The sequence below is a fragment of the Sinohyriopsis cumingii genome, unplaced genomic scaffold (assembly GCF_028554795.1).
Source record: "Sinohyriopsis cumingii isolate HCF-2022 unplaced genomic scaffold, ASM2855479v2 utg001070l, whole genome shotgun sequence".
Classification (NCBI taxonomy): Eukaryota; Metazoa; Mollusca; class Bivalvia; order Unionida; family Unionidae; genus Sinohyriopsis; species Sinohyriopsis cumingii.
The window spans coordinates 117,272-137,601 of NW_028315957.1; the positions used below are offsets into that span (position 1 = coordinate 117,272).

Here is a 20,330-nt window from a genome sequence, read left to right on the forward strand (position 1 = left end):
CAGTACGAATTTTGCTGATGCCTTCGAGAATTTCTTCGTCGACGGGTGGAGGTTGAGCTGCAGCTACATCAACTGGAAGATCTCGTAAAATCCTTTTTGTTTTCTTGGTTCTTGCTGCCACCTTTTAAGTTTGTTCAGCAATCTCTTTTAATACATGAAGAAGACTTTCTTCCTTTTACCCTGGCTCTTTTTTAGGTCCCCTAATAGCAGTTAGGACTTATCCAGTAACCGCAGTGACAGGTTTAAATAACTGTGCTGTGCCCGTAGCGAATTCAACTTGTGCTTCTTGAAGTTCTTGAAATTTTTGTTTTACAGAATCACGAACATGAAGAAATTTTTTGATTGCTTCTAGTCGCTTTCGTGCTAGTCTAGTTGTGTAAGATTCTCCGATATTTGCCATTATTTGACATAATAATGATTTAATTTATAGCAGCAGCAGAGGGCAATGACAACTCGGCGGTTCAATTCGCACCCTCGATGTGTTCCCACGAGAGGGATTCTTACGGTTAGCAGGTTTTTTTTCCCCGTCATTTTTTGGAAGGCTTAATTTGACGTTTGGAACCTTCTAAAGTTTATATGATTCGCCCTCACTGCTACTTGGTGACACTATTTTTTTTTACCCTAATGCAGCTGTCGACATAATGACCACCCAGTGAGTATGAACTGTCGCCGTCATGATGGTTGCCATATAGTATCCATCTATCCATCCATCCATCCGCAAACACGCACGCAGATACATACATACGTACGTGCGTGCGTGCGTGCGTGCGTGCGTGCGTGCATGCATGCATGCATACATACATACATACATACATGCAGTTGGAGTGAGTCCAAAAGGCAGCTGCTTACGTGAGAAACGACTTTGTATCCTTGTGTTGCAGAGTCTGGAATTATTAGATCTGCACTATTGTCTGTATAGAGATAATATGTTATTTGAACAATTTGGGTTTTTTCACTTTATTTGTATCTATGGATCGGCATATACCGTACACTACTTTAATAGCTGACTTCACTTAGAGGAAGTAAAGAACTGTGAGGGTCCTGCTGGGTAGATTATATAAAGTTGGTAGAGAAAGGACAGATTCATTTGTTATTTTGGAATATTTAATCACTCATAAAAAAAGTTTGGTTTGAACCTTCAGTTGAATGTTGCAGTTAACAATCGGTTAGGACAACAGAAAATGTTTGATGAAACTTGACAAGCTAATTCCAAGACATCGAAGGCTCAATGTATGGAGCTGTTAAAAAGCCGTGAGAAGATTAACCTTGAGTCTACTGATGGACTATAAGATCCATCCATTTGCGATTTTGAACTTTGGGTTCTGATTAGATGTCTTTAAGGAGTAAAGGAGACATATGTTAGGAAAAATGAGAAAGATAGGACAAATGTTTATGATAGGTGTATTTCCTAACTGTATTAAGATTACCTAGTATGTGCATACAGTTGAAAAAGAATACTCCCTTCGTACAGATTGCTTTGGAGACTCCTTTATTTGCTGATTGTAATTATAGACAAACTGAGACACCCATAATAATACCAGAGGAAAATGCAAGATTTATTGTTTTTTTTTCGATACAGGTGATACCTGCAGCCATTTCGAATTATGATCTGATATTCAAGTTTATCATGAATAAAAAATGTCCATAACTTTAGATGCTGCTGTTTTAAACATGAAAATAATTTTACACTTATGGACATAAATTAGAGCGGATTCACCATTTACAGGACAAGTTAAGATCAAAGTGTATGTGATTACACATACAAGGGTCGCCATGCTTGTCTTAAATAGAGAATGGTACCTTTTCTCAACTTGAACAGCTTTTGATTAACTAAAAATAATTAAAACAAAGGCGACAACTTTCAATATGTTTGATTAGTTTATGGAATAAATACTTATTAGTCTGTAGATGTAACTTTCATCTAAGTATAAACCTGAAACTTTGTACAGATTTGCACTGTGCTAAAATGGTACCATATGACGTCCGCTGAGCACAAGGTCAGCATTGCATAGATTATTGACGAGATGCTGACGTCAGCTGTATCAATGCTCTCACGTTTCTGCAGAATTCATGCGTGTATTATTTCACAGGTCGGTCAACTCGTACATCCTGCTTTGTTGACGCAAATGTACTGAAGTTTTAGTAAATTTATCTTTCATTGCATTGTGTTATAAAAACTTGTCTTTATTAGGAAACAAGTTAGGCTTAATGGATGTTCAGCTTTCTTGTAGAAAAAAAAGATTAAGAGAGATTAAGAGATTAAGGAAGTAGCAGCATAAAGTTCCAAACAGTTAATGACAGTAATAAATAGATCCTCGCCATTAGTCACGTCAAAATAATAACTACATCAAAAAAAAAAACAAGCAGTGTTGTTACTGAAAGTAACATATACCATTATCAGAATACGGTGTATGCATAGAATAATTATGCAAGATATTTTCATACAGAAAATACACAGATTAAGCCAAGAGCTGGTAAGTAAAGCCAGTTTAATTCATTCTAAATAACGCAGTGGTCAAATTTAAAACCAAATTCAGTAATGTTTATCGTCAAAATGCTTGTGTTCATCAGCAGATTAAGACAACAAACTCCCATTGATATTTAGCTTTATGAACTAAGTTCAGATCTATTTGATGTGGAACAAAGTGTTTGGTATACATAATAGAGGCATTCGATTGTTTTTGTCGGTAATCAAGACCTAATTATTTCAAAACATGTTTCATTTACAGCAGAAGAACCGGACATCATTGAGGGCTGTGTCGTCGCCCCCTCCTTGATACCCCTCTATACGCGTCTGCATGCCACAAATGGCGGAGTTTATAGGACAGGACTCACTCCATCCCGCATAGGAACCCCAGAATCCTTGCCCAGGAGGGCTGGCAATCTCGTACTGATTTCTTGAAGCCTCCAGATCTCGACAGACGAACTTCACGAAGTTTGCTGCCGTATCGTCAACGTTTCTGCACTAAACCAAAATAAAATAGCTGAATTAAACTGAACTAAAAATTAAAGATTCTATTAAACAACCAAAGTTTTGCGGTTTTGTTTTCACACACACACACACACACACACACACACACACACACACACACGTGCGCGCGCGATTGTGCATGCGCGTATAAATCCATTGATGACTTTTTCTTTCCTCATAATCTCGTGCGACATTGTAAATGACATTCTCCTCCTGCATGATATGAATAATTATATACGACTCCGGCATTTCTCTATCCTAGCGGATGCATTCGTACTGGTCAATATATGGATTGTCTTTCTACACAGAAGACTGGCAACGAAATTAATCGAAATCAGATTGGGCGAATTCGGCAACAGTCTGAAATATATTTATTAATCAGACAAACAACTCGCAAATCATTTGAACGTTTTATATCATAAATGACATGAATTTAATAGAATTTACGAAAACATTCACCATGGTGGTCAATTCTGAAAGTAAATTACATATATAATAGGTTCATACCTGCCTCCTGGGTGAAATCAAGGTTAATTAAGTCCCTAGGTTTAGGAAAAAATAATCTTTTGGTTGTTTTTTTGCAATTTCTGAGCAAGTATTTGCTTTATTTTGCTTTCATCTGTTTTCTTTCTAAATAAACAATTGGTAAGGTAGATCGTCCCACGATCATGATCTTGGCTATGGACCGTATAAAGGAGAGAGGAAAGCTAATTATATTTAGAATTATGAAATTTCCTAAATACGAAATACATGATAGACTATAGACAGTGTTGTATGGTAGTTGCCATCACTTTTGGTGACAACGTTACTTATTACTCTACCAATATCCTGTAAATACAGAGCATATATGGAAAGGAAGCTTTTACTATTTCCTTGCAATATGAACTAGAGGCAATAGGTAGCTGTGGATCTGGATATAGGCACCAAAACTACTAACGGCATAATACTATAGGGTGTTGAAAAACATTTTTCAAATAGATCTAACTTTAACTTCGGATTGCTTATTTGCTTGAAATAAAGTTATTTCGGCCTACCTTCCCAAATATATGTTTATAGACACTTCAAAAGTAACACGAAATATCTCATTCAGCATTTTGTGGTATCAATATTTTGGTAATTTCAACAGTTCCTTGTTACGTATGTTATAATGGTTTACGTGCCTCATGGCTTTCGACTTGAAGTGAAAACGCTGTGAGGAAGTCTTGTGTCTCAGCCTGATGTGTGCATGTTGACCATTCCCCCCAGTCACCCCAGTGTCCACTCCCTGATTGCACATGACCTCCATACTTAGTTCTCTTTGCATCTTTGCACTCAAGAACGATTGCATTTAAGCTGGTATCATCACCCTTAGTTTGATAGGATTCTATCTGAAAGCAGAATGTGAATGAAACTGGATTGTTATTAAACACAATTCAGATAAGAAACCTAGTTGACGTAGTTGTTTAAATACGGCTCATTGGCCATATACTAACATCACCCTTACCTACAACCACTAACAGTCACTCAAACCTCTAACCTTCACCCTAGGTTAGTGGACATCAATTAGTTAGAAACAACCCCAACACCAATGAATTTTAAAATAAGTATGAAAACGCTGACTTTCGTCCCAAAATATAAGAGCCTTCATAATAACCAAAAAGATATTGTCTAAAACGTAATTGCGTATCCCCCATTTTATTGGAGAAAGAAAATATTAAACATTTTTTCACTCGCGGTGATACAAGCAGGCATATCTGGAAAGATTTAATCGATATTTAAGACAAAATTATAATAGCGTTACTCAAAATGAAACCACGAATGGATAGATGTATTACAAAAGCATATTGGTAGGTTCATTAGATCATAATACAAACAATGCCCATGGAACGCACACATTTAAAAAGGTGAGAAGATCAATATAGCAAAATAGAAGCCTAAATTTGCGAAAATCAATATCCATAATTTCACAGGAAGAGCATTTTATAATCAGTGAAGTAATATAAGGTGACTCTAGAATATATAACTTACAAGATCTAAATGAAGACACTGTTGAAGGACTTATCTCTGTAAATGGGATGATGTTTCCAAGATTGGGAAATTAACATTTGTGTAAGCATTAATGGGAAGAATTAATTACTGGTTTACTGGAACGGATGCAACGAATCTGTGTATATATAAGAGTCGAAAGAAAATACTGTCTAATGAAGTATGTGATATATGTTATCACTTTAAACACTGGCAGTTAAATGTAATGTACATTTACACTACACATATGCAATCAATTATTGTAATACGTATTATACAATTTAAGTTTATTGATGAAATGGAACATCGAAATACTTCCTAAACACAATGTAAAGATTAAATAAATTACATTCTGAATGGTATTATCCGGGAGAAAAATCAGAGAATACATTCAGATAAAAATTACCTGTGGGTGTGGAACAATTATATAAAAGTGCACGACGTCCATACAAAAGTAGACATCAAAACTAAGTAAGAATTGATAAAACCCAACACAGTCTAAATATTGTTTTTAAATTTTGTTTTGAAAGAAAATAGTAATATATAAATGGCACAGAATTTACTTGATGCAAACTATTCTAATGTGAACAAATAAGTATCAGTGAAACTAAAAGGAATTTTCACAAGAAAGCTACAGATCTCGTTTTAAAACATGAATGAATCATCATATGAAGCTGAAAAAGAAACCGATCCGAATGATAATTTTTGTTTGTTTAGAAATTGACAAAAAGCATTCGAAAATTTTAGGTAGAAAAAGTACAATTTAAAATCAGTAACAGTTTACTTAGATTTATCAGCTCAACTCGTAAGACAAAAGAACAATAGAGAAAGAGAGAGCAACCACAAAGTCGTAATACCGGTTTCTTGGAAGCACAATGAGACAACATTTCTCCATAGGGTTACACTGTTCCATGGTTAGGTTTGTAATATTTTCAGCCAGGTCAGTAACAGCAGACCAAATGTTGTTTATGTTCTGGCCATCATGTCTGTATACTTTTGGTCTTGTTCACGTGTGATTGTGGTGGTGGCTGTTTTGGAGCAAACACACCCCATCGTTCATCTCCATAGGTTCTTTCGTGTGTTCATTTGTCTTCTAATAGTCGAGGATCACGTCTCAAGTTCTGCATACAAGATGGCGTTCACTGTGTTTTCCAGAGCTGCTGCTAACTGAAGTTACACATAAATTTCGCCTAACTTTATATAAGGTGGAAATGATTTTTGCCTGGAGTGAAATCAAACCCTTATAAAGGATGTTGTCCTGCATGAGTGGTGTACGAAATACCGTGGTGCTTCAAACAGTGTCAAGTATGAGCACAGTTAATTTTTATCTTGACAAAGTTAGGTTCAAACATTCTTGTGCATAATGTCTTACCAACTCGGGTAATTTTTATCTTGGACACAACTTGAAAAGATTTTCGTTGATGACTGTTCGGGGCTGCTTTGGTGGGTCTCTTTCTTGGAAAACACGAGCTTCGAGCATGTAGCGAAGTCCAGAGGCAATGGTGAAGGTTTTCACTTCCAGTCGTCTATGAGGATACTTAACTGTCATTCTGCTCAGAGTTTGACTGATCTCGTTTCCCACTTCAGGTAAGACATCCTCAAGGCACACATAGAGTATGTCTTCGATGATTATTTTGTACTCGTTAGCATATGCCATTGGACACGGTACTACCTTGGAATCAGTCTCATGTATATGCCGAGACCATTCAAGAAATACTTGTCTTGCAACCACATGTCCAGATGCAAGCGATCCAAAAATGCGCTCATGTTTGATTTCATGGTCGTTGCGAGGTCAGTTTTAATATTTTTATTCTATTGTATGCTATAATAATGTAAATTTGTTCCCCTGAGATGATAGTTTTTCAGAAAAATAGTTTGACCTTGACCGTTAGTCATAAATACCAAGTGTTGATCTAAATTCTGTCCTTGTTTCAAAATTTGTAGCAACCATCATAAACATGTTCTATCTTTGTTTTAAAATGATTGGTTGTCAAGGTCATGATAGGGCTTTGGGTTTAAGATGTAAATAAGTTTTTTAAATTTATTTTCTTTTTCTGAGAGAAAATGTTCTCGTCAAGGTCACACTGGGTGGAAGTGATATTTGACAAGTATTTCCTTCTTTAAACTTCTGGAAGATGATCAAGTGACCCTTGTCTATGTTTTAGAAAGCCCATATAACCCATGTTTTGGAGAATATCTTTCAGTAGATGTTGGGCCGTTAAAGTGTTCGTTGTATGTTGTGCTGTTTGGAGCTATTTCATATTACTTGGTTTGGAGTTATTTCAAATTACATGGATTCAAAAGCATTAATTCTGTTATTTTTCTGGAAAATCCATGTGCTCATGTAATATTGTGGAACAAGAACAGATTTCTATAAAAATGTATTCAGCTATCAAACACCGGAGTGAGAATTCTTGTTTCTACAAGGAACTGTAGAATTCAACACTGCATATTTCACCATACGTCATCGTCTTCCATCTTGGATTCTTCGTCGGGATTCAAACTTGAAATCAGCAGAACATTTTATTATTAGGACTTTAAAAAAAAATTATTCTTGGATTATTTTGGATTTGATTCTATAAAACCGTAAGTTCATATCTTTTCATTTCCACATAATTTTCCAGGGAAATAAATTATTGTATTCTTCAAAACTTGCTGTTTTCACCCTTTCTTGTGTTACTGTTTATTCGAACCTAAACAAGTGACATAAGAAAATACATACTTTCATCTTGTATCCAGAGGCAAAGGTTCCTTCAGCACAGAAATCGAAATCACGCCAATCTCCCCATGTGCCACCATTGTTGACAGTAAGAATCTGAACAACATACCTAGGGAAAGGTCTTGAAAGAGGAAATCCTTGTACTGTACTACAGAGACTCACGACACAGATCAGTGTATGCAACATTGTCAAAATGTTGTTACTCAACGAAGTTAGTATAATTGCAGGAATATCGTCTCTTCTATAGAAGTATCAAGCGTAGTATATTGTAATTCATACATTAAGTGAGATTACAGCCTGCATATATACTGTAATTCATAAATTAAGTGACATTGCAGCCTGCAAAAAGTTCATAAATAAAATTAAATGTGATGCGGTGTGGAATCAAGAACAATGCATAATAACTGTCCAATAAATAATGACTGAGGTTTTATAAAATAAAAAAAACATCTTTTTACGCACAAGTCAACACTGATTCTGGAGGCCTTTGTCGATATGTGTAACAATTCAATATATACCGCTGTTGATTTGAAATAAGCTACTCAGACAATAAACAGTAGGTGTTACTGAAGGCAAACTTGTACATACTGAACGTATTGCACGGCCTGGCTATCATCATATTATTGTAGTGTAAAGTCGACCAGTTTGCATAGAGCAGATTTAACCCATGGCCGTTCAAATATACGTATATATTCAGTTTGCTGGCCTGTTACGGGTATAATAATAATAATATTAATAGTAACAACAATAATACTAATAATAATAATAATAATAATAATAATAGACGATAACAAGCTGCCGTTATAATATCAGTATTTAACGGTGAGCTATAACATACATTTACAAATGATCAGACATAAATAACTACTTATGTGGCGGACATTCAGCATGATAACTAAGGCAAAATAACTGGGTATATCGTCAGGTCATAGATGGTTTTCAACATTTTGTATGCGCATTATTACCTTGTGATTCACCTTCAAGTGAGTACAAATGTCACTGATGCAAGGCAGATTTAGAGTTAACAAATGATCATTATTACAAAACTCTTTATCAAATGCAATTATTTCTTCTTTCATATGGAATTACTGGAATGGTTATCAACTGCGATAGTATATATGCCGTATGTGCTCGCGTATAAGACGATTCCAATTGCAAACTGCACAATGTCCCGCAGATATGGGTCTGTGAAGTTTGTTAGGGGTAATCAGTAGAGCAGACAGCATAGATCCTCATCTGCAGGCGCATTTTGCTGCGGCAAATCAGGGCCTTTATATTTTACAGTTGACTCGACCTTTGAGCGAATGGATATTGTCCATCAATGATGAACTACACCTGACAAAGGCTTAACTAGCAATACGGTCATTATCTGCATCGATACACCCACACGTTTGCTGTATGTTTTCTTCACATGGAATCAAAGAGATTGTGGACTGGCATGCATAATGTTTGAAGTCAGATTACATTGATTTACAAATCAACTATCATGCATAAGGCATGTACGAAATTACTGACAGAGTACGCAACGTTATTAGCGCTACTGCCTAATCGTGTATCGATATATCTTGGCACTACAAATAAACAATAAGAAATAATCAATATCAATATTGGCAAACTTGTAAAATAAAAACATTGACCTTAACAATAAACATTGTACGAAATATAATCTCTTATATTTTCTTTCTTCTCCACATGAAATTAGGCTCAGTCTCGAACTACGGCTATACTAATTCGTTTTTCACATTTGGCGATATCAGATGTTTGCGATACATGCTATCGTTTCTTTCCTTTTATGACGTGGAGATTTAATTTTGTGCATTTTATGTACCTGATTTTTCTTCCCGTTTGTTACAGTAGTATGTCTTGCATTATATAACAAGTAACGAGTTTGTGTTTATCTTAATAACGACGATGAATTGGAGTAACTAAGTCCAGCGGTTGTTGTTGTCATGGGTTTAAAACCATTTTCAGCACATGACAGGCTCTATATGGCGGCCAGTGTAACTGGTGGAGGATGAACCCGGGAGAACTCCGATAAGACCCACCGACCCATGGGAAGCTACTGGCAAGCTTTCTCATATGCCCACATTAGCCGCGTCTAGACTGGAGCCGACGCAGACAGCGGTAAATTGGAGGTGATCAGTAAATGAGAGCGCTTTAGAATTAGACAACTCAACCGCCCGGGTACCCGTACCTACATAAGGTTGACAGGTGAAGCTTCATGGACATAACGCAAGGTCGAAACTGCTGGATTTTATTTGGTGTCATCAACCACTATTCCAGTTTTGTTAAGATTATCAGGATAAAGGGAGGTCTAGCACGTTTGACAAAAAGGGTTACGCTCATGTTACATATTAAGACAACTTATCTTGTGCTGATTTGGTAACAGGTAAATTCTGACCAAACAAGTGTGTACGACGCGTTGTGTTGTCATAATCGCGATAAAATGAAAGAAAATAAATTGCTGATTGTACCGGTTTTTAGTTTCCAGCTATTATGGTTTTATAAACGTACTTATTTGGTCTTCATATTGGCAAAACATTATTCAGTTACAAAGAGAGAGAGAGAGAGAGAGAGAGAGAGAGAGAGAGAGAGAGAAATGAAAGATGACTGCATGCACATTACCCCAGATGACTAATTTTACCTTATCCATCCAGATGACTACTTGTACGTTAGCCAACCAGATGACTGAAATGTGGAAGTTTAATGCACTTTGATCGAGCAAACGTTTGAAAAGAGCAAATGCGCATTCATTCTTTTCTTGATCGACATTTCATACAAAACCGGAAATTCGTACATCTATTTTTAACATACATGTATGTATTGGTATTACTTTCGTAAGCATTTTGTCCATACAATCCACTCAATTACTTTCTACCAAAAAGTAGTTTGACGTCTGCTAATTTATCACTCCTGGGTTTCTTATGAAATTTTTGACAATAAAAAGTTACTTAAAAATTACCTTGGACGTTTCTTTTATATTCGCGTGAAAAGAAAATACGATTTTTCTTTTGTTTAGTTTTGTTGTATTGTACATGTATGCTATCATGATGAAGAAAGCAATGAGTTATAATATGCACGTGTAGACGACTGTGCGACGGATGATGCACGATGCATAACGGATGGTGCACGATGCATAACGGATGGTGCACGACGCATGGTGCATGATACACGATGTATGATCGATGATGCACAATGCACGACGGATGATGCACGATGCATAACGGATGATACCAGCAAAGCATTTCGTAACCTTCTGTTGCGGCAAATGCCATGTGTGATAAAGATTGAAGTAGACCAACACACGCTTAAAAATGGAAATACTTGTGTTACACACTATCGCTATATACATATTCAAACTTATGCACAATCATTTTTGAAAGAAAAATTTAAAAAATTTTAAACAGTAAAATATAAAATGTGTTAAACCCGTTATTTTCCTGCCCCCACCCCTCCACCCCGTTGAATGTCACTATTGTTGTAACTATTGAAGATATAAAGCGAGTAAAGGTGATGTACAAGTCTAGGCCATAATGTTATTACCTCTTCCAATGCAATGATTGGATGCATGACGAAATTATTATTATTATTATTATTATTATTATTATTATCAAAAGCCATGTCAAAATGCACAGAAAGAATGAAAATGATTTACTCGGTTTTTCGTATGAAAAAATGCGATAAAACTGAGTAACTGTTAACTGTGCATGAGGTTGATCTGTTTGAGAAGGTGATTCCATTCTGTTTGAGTAGGTGATTCTAGTATGTTAGAGTGTGTGATTTCAGTCTGCTCTTAATTGCTTGTAAAATACGAAATGTCAGACGAAATTTCATATTTGAGATTGCATCTTACAGTTTTATCTGAAAAAATTGTCTATTACCAATTAACTAGAATTAATGTGAAGTGCATTGGTTATATCCATTCAGAAACAAAGACAAGTGAGATAAACGTTCACGAAGTTGACAAGTGTTCGTTTGATTCCGTAGTTAAGAAATAGTTTGATAATATTTAAAAAAAAAAAAAAACTATTGTCACTGAAATTACTATATAACCTCGCACCACAGTTTAGATCATTTATTTCCGTTCCCCGCCCAACCCACTTGAGCCTGACCAAAGCCGGAAGATATTCCGAAGAACATAGTCCCTTGTTTGCATATGTTGACTGTTGACTTATTTGGTAATATTGCTTATTATTATTATTATTATTATTATTATTATTATTATTATTATTATTATATTGAAACGTTTGACTATAAAGTTTATGAAATTTTATAGATTGTTGTATTTTTTTTTATTTAATCACAACGAAAGCTGTAAAATATCCATTTCTTCTGCGTCATGGAGACACTATTTCTTTATTTCCTCTCTGTCAGTTTGTTTTACAACATGCACAAAGAATCCCTCAGCAAGTGACGAAAACGTATTTATTGAACAAAGATGGGTTAACATGGAGCAATACGTGACAGAAATCCATAACATTTGGTCAAAATGACTTACTTTTGAAGGCTGATAACGTAGTAGAAGGAAAATGATATCGATATGTGGTTATAGAGAAAGTACAGTAATTCAAGGGAGATAATTGTGTTATAATCCAGCGAAGTCCTTTTTTGCAATATTGTGCGAAGACTACTTATCAAAAACCATGTCAAAGCAACAGTTAATACAATGAATTTTTTTCTCCGACCTGCTTCAATTGCAAGAGTTTAGACAGTTGCGGATGAATCTTCATAAAGTAGCTTAAAACCTATGGGGTATATATAACGTTTGTATCTGATGTTTTGTTGGACCCGTAGAACATATATCTTACCAGGCGGAGTGCATAGCTTCATAGACTGTTACCCAGTGGTAACGGGTTCGATTGCTAGAAACAAACTGAGTCGGATACCGTGTTAGTAGTGATGGGGGCACTTTACGGACAATGGGAATTACATGGACATAATACTCTCGGCACGTTTACGGAGAATGGGAATTTGACATGGTGAATATTGGGCAAGTATACGGACAAGGGAAAGTGGAACATTGGTTAGGCCTGTATTGGGACAATAGAAATGGAACAGGTGGGGTGACATCACAGTACTGGACACTGGCAACAGTGTTGCAAGTGGCTGACATGAATCGGGCCAAACAGGGGGAGCGGGAAAAAAAGATCGAACGCTTGGCGGGGAGAGAACGTACTTCCGCGCGGGAGTGACCAACACACACAAACATCGCCTGGAGGGTCGAAAACCAGTAACGTTCATACAACAAGACAAAACCCCACAAACATCGCCTGGCGGGGCGGAACACATAACTTGATAGACTTAGACAAACAAACAAGCAAACAAACAAACAAAGACGTAAATCTTTTCGAGTAAATGGATTGGCCTTGAAAAGGGCCGTTAGGTTTCTTCTTATTCTAATTTCTTCTTCTTCTTGTCCACCAGCACCTCACTTTTTGCATCACCTTTTTCTTCTTCTTCTTCTTCTTCATTTCATTCTTTTCCTCCTCCTGTTTCTCCTTCTGCACTCCTCTTTCTTAAACTTCTCATTTTTTTCTTCATTTTCAATTTTTTCATTCCACGCTCTCATTTGTATTTTATTATCTTCTTCCTCCTTTTTCTGTTTTATCAGTTCGTTTAATGTGCATTTTCTTCTCTTCAAATTATTGATCTCCATACCAGCCTATGAGGACTATAGGCCCCAAACTGCATCGCGACTAGTATTGCCTCCAAAATACCTAGGGTATCGACCACTTCCTACAATTTGATAATTGTCTCCAAATGGTTGGTTGCCACTTTGCATTCAACGTGGAATGGCGCAAACGACGAACGCTCCAATTTATATGTCTCAAGCACGGACGTGAAGGAAAACATATCCTCTTACCAACTACCCATATCACCTACCACACAAGCCACAGTGATGAGAATGCTAACCTAACATAATTGTTTTATACAAAACCACTATACTTTCTATAAATACATACAATCACCTCAGCAAAGGAGTTAATGTTTGTAGTCACACTTCTCCTCATTCACACAAAAAAATATTATTTTACTCGTAGATTGTTTCTTTGTTAAGGGAAAAACAAACATTTATTAGTTTTACAGATATTGACATCTTTTGGAAGGAAAAGAACCGTTCTCATCAGAATTGAATTTAAGTGACGAAAACATCACTAATTGTTCGAAACTTTTAATATGTACAGTGTGGATAAACACCCAAAAAATGTAATAGTTACTGACTAGAGATTATGTTTGGTAATGTAACATGATACAAGATATATAATATTTTGGGGTGGAATACGCCACAACATGGACTTCTGCGACTTTTCATCATTTGTAGTTATAAGAAAACTAACGTGAGCCTGACTAAGAATGAACCAGGGATGTGCGCGTTGCATCAAACATAGCATAACTTTCACACAACTCTCTATATCCCCATTCCTTGTGGTATGAGTCGAGTGTTCACTTCCTGCTGGTATTTAATTATAACACTCTAGTCCATACTTTTAGAACTATATTGTCATTCAAGCATGTTAATAATGCCCATTAACTGACATCACTTTAATGATCGATTATAAACGAATTTCGGTACATCTTAAATGAAAATGACTGTTTTGACTTTAGATAATTAATCACTAGGAGTGAGAATTTTATACCCACCTTTAACAAAATTTCAATAAAAGAGAAAGCCTATAGACAGCATTGGTGAAAAGGTCTCAAAATGGACACAAAACAAAATAACAGAAATAAAATTTAAAGATTTATTTTTATGTTTGATTTAATAAAATGTACCAGGTAAGTATTTATATAAAGCCAACTTCTTCAGCAACGCAATGAATTCTTCATCTTGTGCGGCATCTGAAGAAACCATTAAACTTTCTTGAGGTATAGAATCTCCACTGCCACTCGGATTCAGAATCGTGTTTGCCTTTTCCATTTTAAATTGGGAAATATGCGCCAGATATATTTGCTTACCGTGTCAATTGTTCATTCCAGCGGCCAGATCTATAAGTTTCAAGAATGTACGGAGGAGCCAGTGGTGACAAATTTAGATAACACCCCTTGATCGATTTTCTGTGTTACATCTAATTAAGATAGTGTACCTTCTTGTAACATAGGGATACTGACGTAACTTAGATGAGCATCCATGTAGTCCTTTTGCATGTTAAACGGGGAAATTTGAATCAGATGCAGTTGTTTACTTTGTCAATTGTTTTTCCCAGTAGGTAGCTATTCTATAGTTTCCAGGAATCATGTCTGAAAAAGTGTTGGAAACAGACATAACACCACGCAACTGAAACTTCCGGTTTTTAAGTACTAATCTGAAAAAATGCCGTTTAACAGGTTCGACTATTAGGTATTATTGTGTGTCATGTTAAAATAGACGCAGTTCAGAATAATGTCACGAGCCGGACATATCATGGCATTAGTAATGAAACGAAAACGACGATATTTTGAAAGATGATTTTAAAAATGTATCACACCATTACTATTAAATAATTTGAATTGCTTGGATTAAACAATAATATACAAGTATTGATATGTAAGCATTGACAACCTATATTATATGAACTTATATTGCCATTTGAAGGAAGCTTTGATTTGATGTATGACTCTCTTTTGACAAATACTGGACAAGGAGTTAATGAAAATACAGAATGAATGAAGGTAATGAAATAATATAGTCATGTCCATACCTGTATCCAATGACCCATACCTGTGGCTTTTTTGCTAGTTACCCAAAGGAAAGGTAAGGATCTGCATTCATTGATCCTATTTCCAATTTCCATAAATTCACATATCCTGGGTCTTCATTTCTCTAGTCCAGAATGGCACTTTACCTAGTAGCGCCCTTCGGTTTGGCAATTTGACAAGTAAATTCCAACCGATGCAAGATAACCTTATTACTTACCTAGAACTGTTCTTACACGTACTACTGTCACCGATGTGACATACCTAGAAATAGTCTAAAAATTCCACCGTGGATGATTCGACAGAAAGATACATTTTTTTTTAATACCGGAGTAAAAAGCCACGCCATATTGAATCATTTAGTACTTCCAATATTATATGGAATTTTCATGTCATGCCCGTGACATTTTCAGCCAGAGAAACGCATGTCTCAGGGACTACGGTATGAAAGATGCCATCATTTACCTTAGTTTAGTATTATGGATTACTTTAACCGTAACCAATGTCAATATTACGTTATCAGTATGTAATTGCATCGTCCAGTACAGTTGTTCCTGACCTTCTTTTCTATAATACATGTCCTAATCAACCTTAGTTTGGTAACGTTTCAGTTCAACGTATTGTTTACTTTACATGACGTTGAAGGAATGCTTGCTTGTATAGCATAGCCTTCAATGTCCTACCCTCAAAACATGTTCCCGATTTTCGAGTTCAGGTCCAAGCACGTTCTGCCCGGTGTAAAAAATCTAAAACAAGAAAACCATCTGTACCTGTTAGCTATAGCAAGTCCCTACGCTTCCCGTCGAATATGTATACCAACTCCACTTCTTACACTTGTGATCTCACCTAAACCTTCAACACAGTGCTTCAGGGATCATAATGAAAAATGTATAGCATTTATGACACCGTTTCCTGCCATGACTAATATACAAGATGTTTGGTTGGATAGTTTTCAAGATGTCATTGTAACTGAAACACTCTTGCGTTCGATTATTAATTTACCTCCCCCAAGGATAACACGTAGCGGCAGCTTATATCGTCACCCATCCTGCAGATGATCAGCAATGGGGCAGCAGAGCTACATGTTTCTTAAACTTCCACCCAGCAGTTTAAAACCAGATATTGTAGCAGACAAACGGACCGACTAATGAATAAAGAGACGGATCGAGAGACGGACGGATCGGTGAAAGGTAGCACATATTCTTCAAGCTTTGAAAAAGCGTAAGGATAAATTAAATAAAGTACAGCAATATACATGGGTATCATTACTATATTTCACTACTCGAATATGTATATATTTAAAGAGAGATAAGATGTTGAGCAGCAGAGAGTGCGAATCCCACAAAGTATTTCGTTTAACAGAGCCTTCTATCGAGGACATTTTAGATAGAGATATTATTTTTCACAAAATAAACTCTTCCAAGTCAGAGAAACATGACAAAATATGCTTTCTCCGCTGACTTGAAGAGTTATCTCATGAAAATATCTACCTATACAACTATTTCTTGGTACAAGGGTCTATCTTGCGAAAACACTCGGTGGCGTCGTCGCCCTCTCTGCTGCTGAAATGCTAGCATTTCAACACTAGTGTTTCTGTGAAAGTCCCTGGCAGAGTTTGCTTGTCGTCGCCTGTCTAGTTAAAAATTGTGTCTAACCCAACTCGATACCGTGTTCGATGATCATGTAAATTTATCGTTACAAATCCATGCGGTTTTGCCTGAGCACGACTAAAGAAATTTCTAAATTTATTTATGTCCATGTCGCCGCTGCACCTAGTCTGATGAATATTTCGTAACGTGTGTACGTCAACGCCGTTGAACAGCGCAAGAATGTTACAGTTATCTCTGATCATTTTCGGAATTTGTGTATATCGTTGAGTTACATAAATCACATCCACGTTTTTATATCTGCCGCTTGAAAATATCCTGGCAGGGTTTGTTTGTTTGTCCAGCATCACATCGTCGTACACGACTAAATTATTGATGCTCCCGTCAATATCATCGATACCCGGCGACTCATCGATGTCAGTAATCAATTCAATAATATCATCACCGTCGTTTATCGACGCTGCATTCTCGTTAAAATCTTTTAGCACGCTGTAGCATCGCTGATCGTCCACAGATGGAGCTACCAAATATAACTTATCCCATTTCATCCACTTCATTATTAAATTAAGTAACAACTACTTCTTACCCGGCCCAGATGGGCCTATAATAATCATTCGGACAGAATTTGGCAGCACTGAGTTATGTTTGATTGGCTCTCGTCGTTTTGTAGCAGAAAAGTCGGTAATCTCCATTAGATATATCATAAAATAATATGGATTTATATTGTGTGAAATGTAGAACACGTACCCCAACTGCGGACATAACAACCACTACAACAAAAAATAATCGATCTGTACTTACAGGCAAGTGTGAACGATGCGGCAGAAAAAAGTTTAAATTTATTAAAAAAAAGGTTTTGATATCGCAGCCAAGTTAACAGCGCTGCCAGGAGCTCCGTGGGCTAAATACCCAGGAGAAAAACATCTTCCAGGATATAATTACTGTGGTCCTGGAACCCGACTTGATATCAGGCCTAATGACCAGAATCAGCCCAATCCAGGTGAGTATCCGATAAATGCTATTGATAAGGGGTGTCATGCGCATGATGTAGCTTATCGAAGTAAGGATTTGCAATAGCGTCATCTCGCGGCTGTGAAATTAATTCATGCGTTAAATGCCATCACTGATAAATCTTTCAAAGAAAAGTTAGCATCCTGGTTAATAAAATCCGCGATGAAAGGTAAATTAGCGCTAGGTGCTGGTATATAATGGAGTGGATTTATTATTCCCCAAAGGGATATTGGAGAGGTAGCGCAGAAATTAGTAAACTCGCTGAAGCAGCAAAAGTTACGCGAGCTACTGCTAAAAAGTGGTTATCCCGACAGGCAATATGGCAAATTTATCTACCGCGTCCTAAACAAATTCACTTTGCGCATTTCAGTGTTAGTGTGCCAAATGAAGTTCACCAGGCTGATATATTATTTCTGCCACATGATACCATTAAAATCCGAAGACGTCAAAACACATACAAGTACGCGTTAACTGTAGTTGATGTTACAAGTAGATACAAAAATGCTGAGCCTTTAACAACTAAAACAGCATCTGAGGTTGCTTCTGCGTTTGAACGAATTTATCAACGAGGTGCTGGACCACAGAGTGGTCTGCGATGGCCAAATGTATTACAAGTTGATCCTGGCAAAGAATTTCAAGGTGCAGTATCACCGTTGATGAAGCAACATAACGTCACCATCATACGAGGGCATACTGAAATTCACCGTGATCAGGCAATTGTTGAGCGATTCAATCGAACACTTGCTGAGCGGTTATTTGGATATCAGTACGCGAAGGAATTTATTCAGGATACGAGATCTCGTGAATGGGTTGCAAGATTACCAAGTGTGATAGCTGCGCTAAATAATGAAATAACTCGAAGAACCAACATGAAACCTGCCATCGCGATCACAAAAAAGCATATACCCGTACGACGTGATTCTTCAGCGCAGCCAATATTAGGTAATGTCACTGTAAGATATTTATATGAACCAGGTGAACTTGATGGCGGTAAACGAAGAGCGACTGATCCCATTTGGAGTGTTACCACACACAAGATATCTAACATAACTAGATCCACTGGTAGACCAGCAATCTACAGGTTGGATTCAACTGCTCCTCAACGTGGATTCACTCGTGAGCAATTACAAGTAATTCCCGAGGACACACAATTACCACCCCGATCACTTAACTAGCACCCAAGGCGCTGGCGCCTCTACGTCGATTACACTCAAGACAGGTCAGCATCATATTATCGCGTGTATGACCGCGACTGTTATCTTTTCTATTTACGGTGAATTGTCTTGGATTATTACTCGAATACTGCCATAGCATTATACAATTACAGCTCGCGCAGTGATTATTCTGCTGTTGTTTCAGCGCAACAACGAAGTCATCGTCGAGGTCGAAATCGCGATTATTTTTTTGTCACTTTGTTTGTAACCAGCGAGTTTTCTTTTTATTATGTCGCTGTTGTTTTCATTATTAATTTTATCATCCATTGAATCTTCCAAGAGAATTCTTCGCAGTTGAGATATTTTTCTGACTCTGGACACAGCCAAGTAGACCAAGTTTGACCATTCGATTCGATCATCAACAATCCAGACAGTTGTATCACTGATAGTTAGTCCTTGAGATGAATGAATTGTCATTGCGTATCCCAGCGTCCACGGGGATTTATTCATTTTTAGTGCATCTTTGACATCATTAATATCAGCTAACACAATATCATTCAATAGTAAATTCCGTTTCTCTGTTTTCCCAGGAATATCAACATCTATATTCTGTAACCGCGTATCAGCTGGTCTATAACATAACGGCACTGGCAGCATTGGAAACTTTTCTTGTTGTAACTGAAATAGCTGTTGTTGAAGTATGTCTCTGACTATCTTTCTACTTGCCACTATCAAATCGTTTGGTTTCCACGCGCTCCAAAAGTCGCTCATTGAAGTTTCAGGAATCATCTCGCGCATAATTTCACATTGAATTTTATTCGGTTGTAATCTGATTAATGTTTTAAATTCCTTCAACGTTGCATCAAGCGCTCTATGATCATCAGACACTTCTTCATGATAATCTACAAAATCTTTTAACCACGAATGTGGAGATACGCCGACAAACGGAGGTGGCTGACCGTGATCGCCGCACATTATAACTGCGGTGTCAGGAAATCGATTTATCATTGATAGCAAATTTATAGAAACATAAGCCAGCATCGAAGATCTTAGATGTGTGTATTGAGGCGATTCTCCGTCGATATAACTTACAATTGTGCCCAATTTTTTCCCGTCGGACAAGTAAGCATCCTCCCGATTACAAAATATATTTCTCGCAACGGCATCAGCAATTATAAAATCCAATTCAG

The 20,330-nt window shown here is 36.8% G+C and overlaps 1 protein-coding gene across 4 annotated transcripts; it reads right to left on the reverse strand.

The window, feature by feature from the left end:
- Positions 1-2,475: 2,475 nt before the first annotated feature.
- Positions 2,476-16,225, reverse strand: LOC149772867 (vitelline membrane outer layer protein 1-like). Of its 4 annotated transcripts, none has more exons than XR_016417565.1 (3): positions 16,139-16,225; positions 4,132-4,338; positions 2,476-2,965 (listed from the first exon to the last, which is right to left on the reverse strand). XR_016417565.1 is itself a non-coding variant. In XM_089947184.1 (3 exons), exons 1-3 carry the CDS (start codon positions 10,345-10,347, stop codon positions 2,720-2,722), a joined length of 462 nt encoding a protein of 153 aa, XP_089803310.1. In that variant the 5' UTR covers positions 10,348-10,435; the 3' UTR covers positions 2,476-2,719. The 4 variants fall into 4 exon arrangements, 3 of the variants coding, with proteins under 3 accessions (XP_089803310.1, XP_089803311.1, XP_089803309.1); XM_089947184.1 differs by lacking the exon at positions 16,139-16,225 and adding an exon at positions 10,339-10,435; XM_089947185.1 differs by lacking the exon at positions 16,139-16,225 and adding an exon at positions 7,698-7,993 and having other exon boundaries at positions 2,476-2,960.
- Between the last annotated feature and the right edge of the window lie 4,105 nt (positions 16,226-20,330).

Bases quoted from the DNA above. Each gene is read 5' to 3' on its own strand.
- LOC149772867 (XM_089947183.1), bottom strand. From the start codon at position 7,880: ATGTTGCATACACTGATCTGTGTCGTGAGTCTCTGTAGTACAGTACAA. The intron at 4,339-7,697 runs GTATGTATTTTC...TTCTGCTTTCAG, and splicing joins CCTCTGGATACAAGATGAAA to ATAGAATCCTATCAAACTAA. The intron at 2,966-4,131 runs GCACGTAAACCA...ATTTTGGTTTAG, and splicing joins TTCAAGTCGAAAGCCATGAG to TGCAGAAACGTTGACGATAC.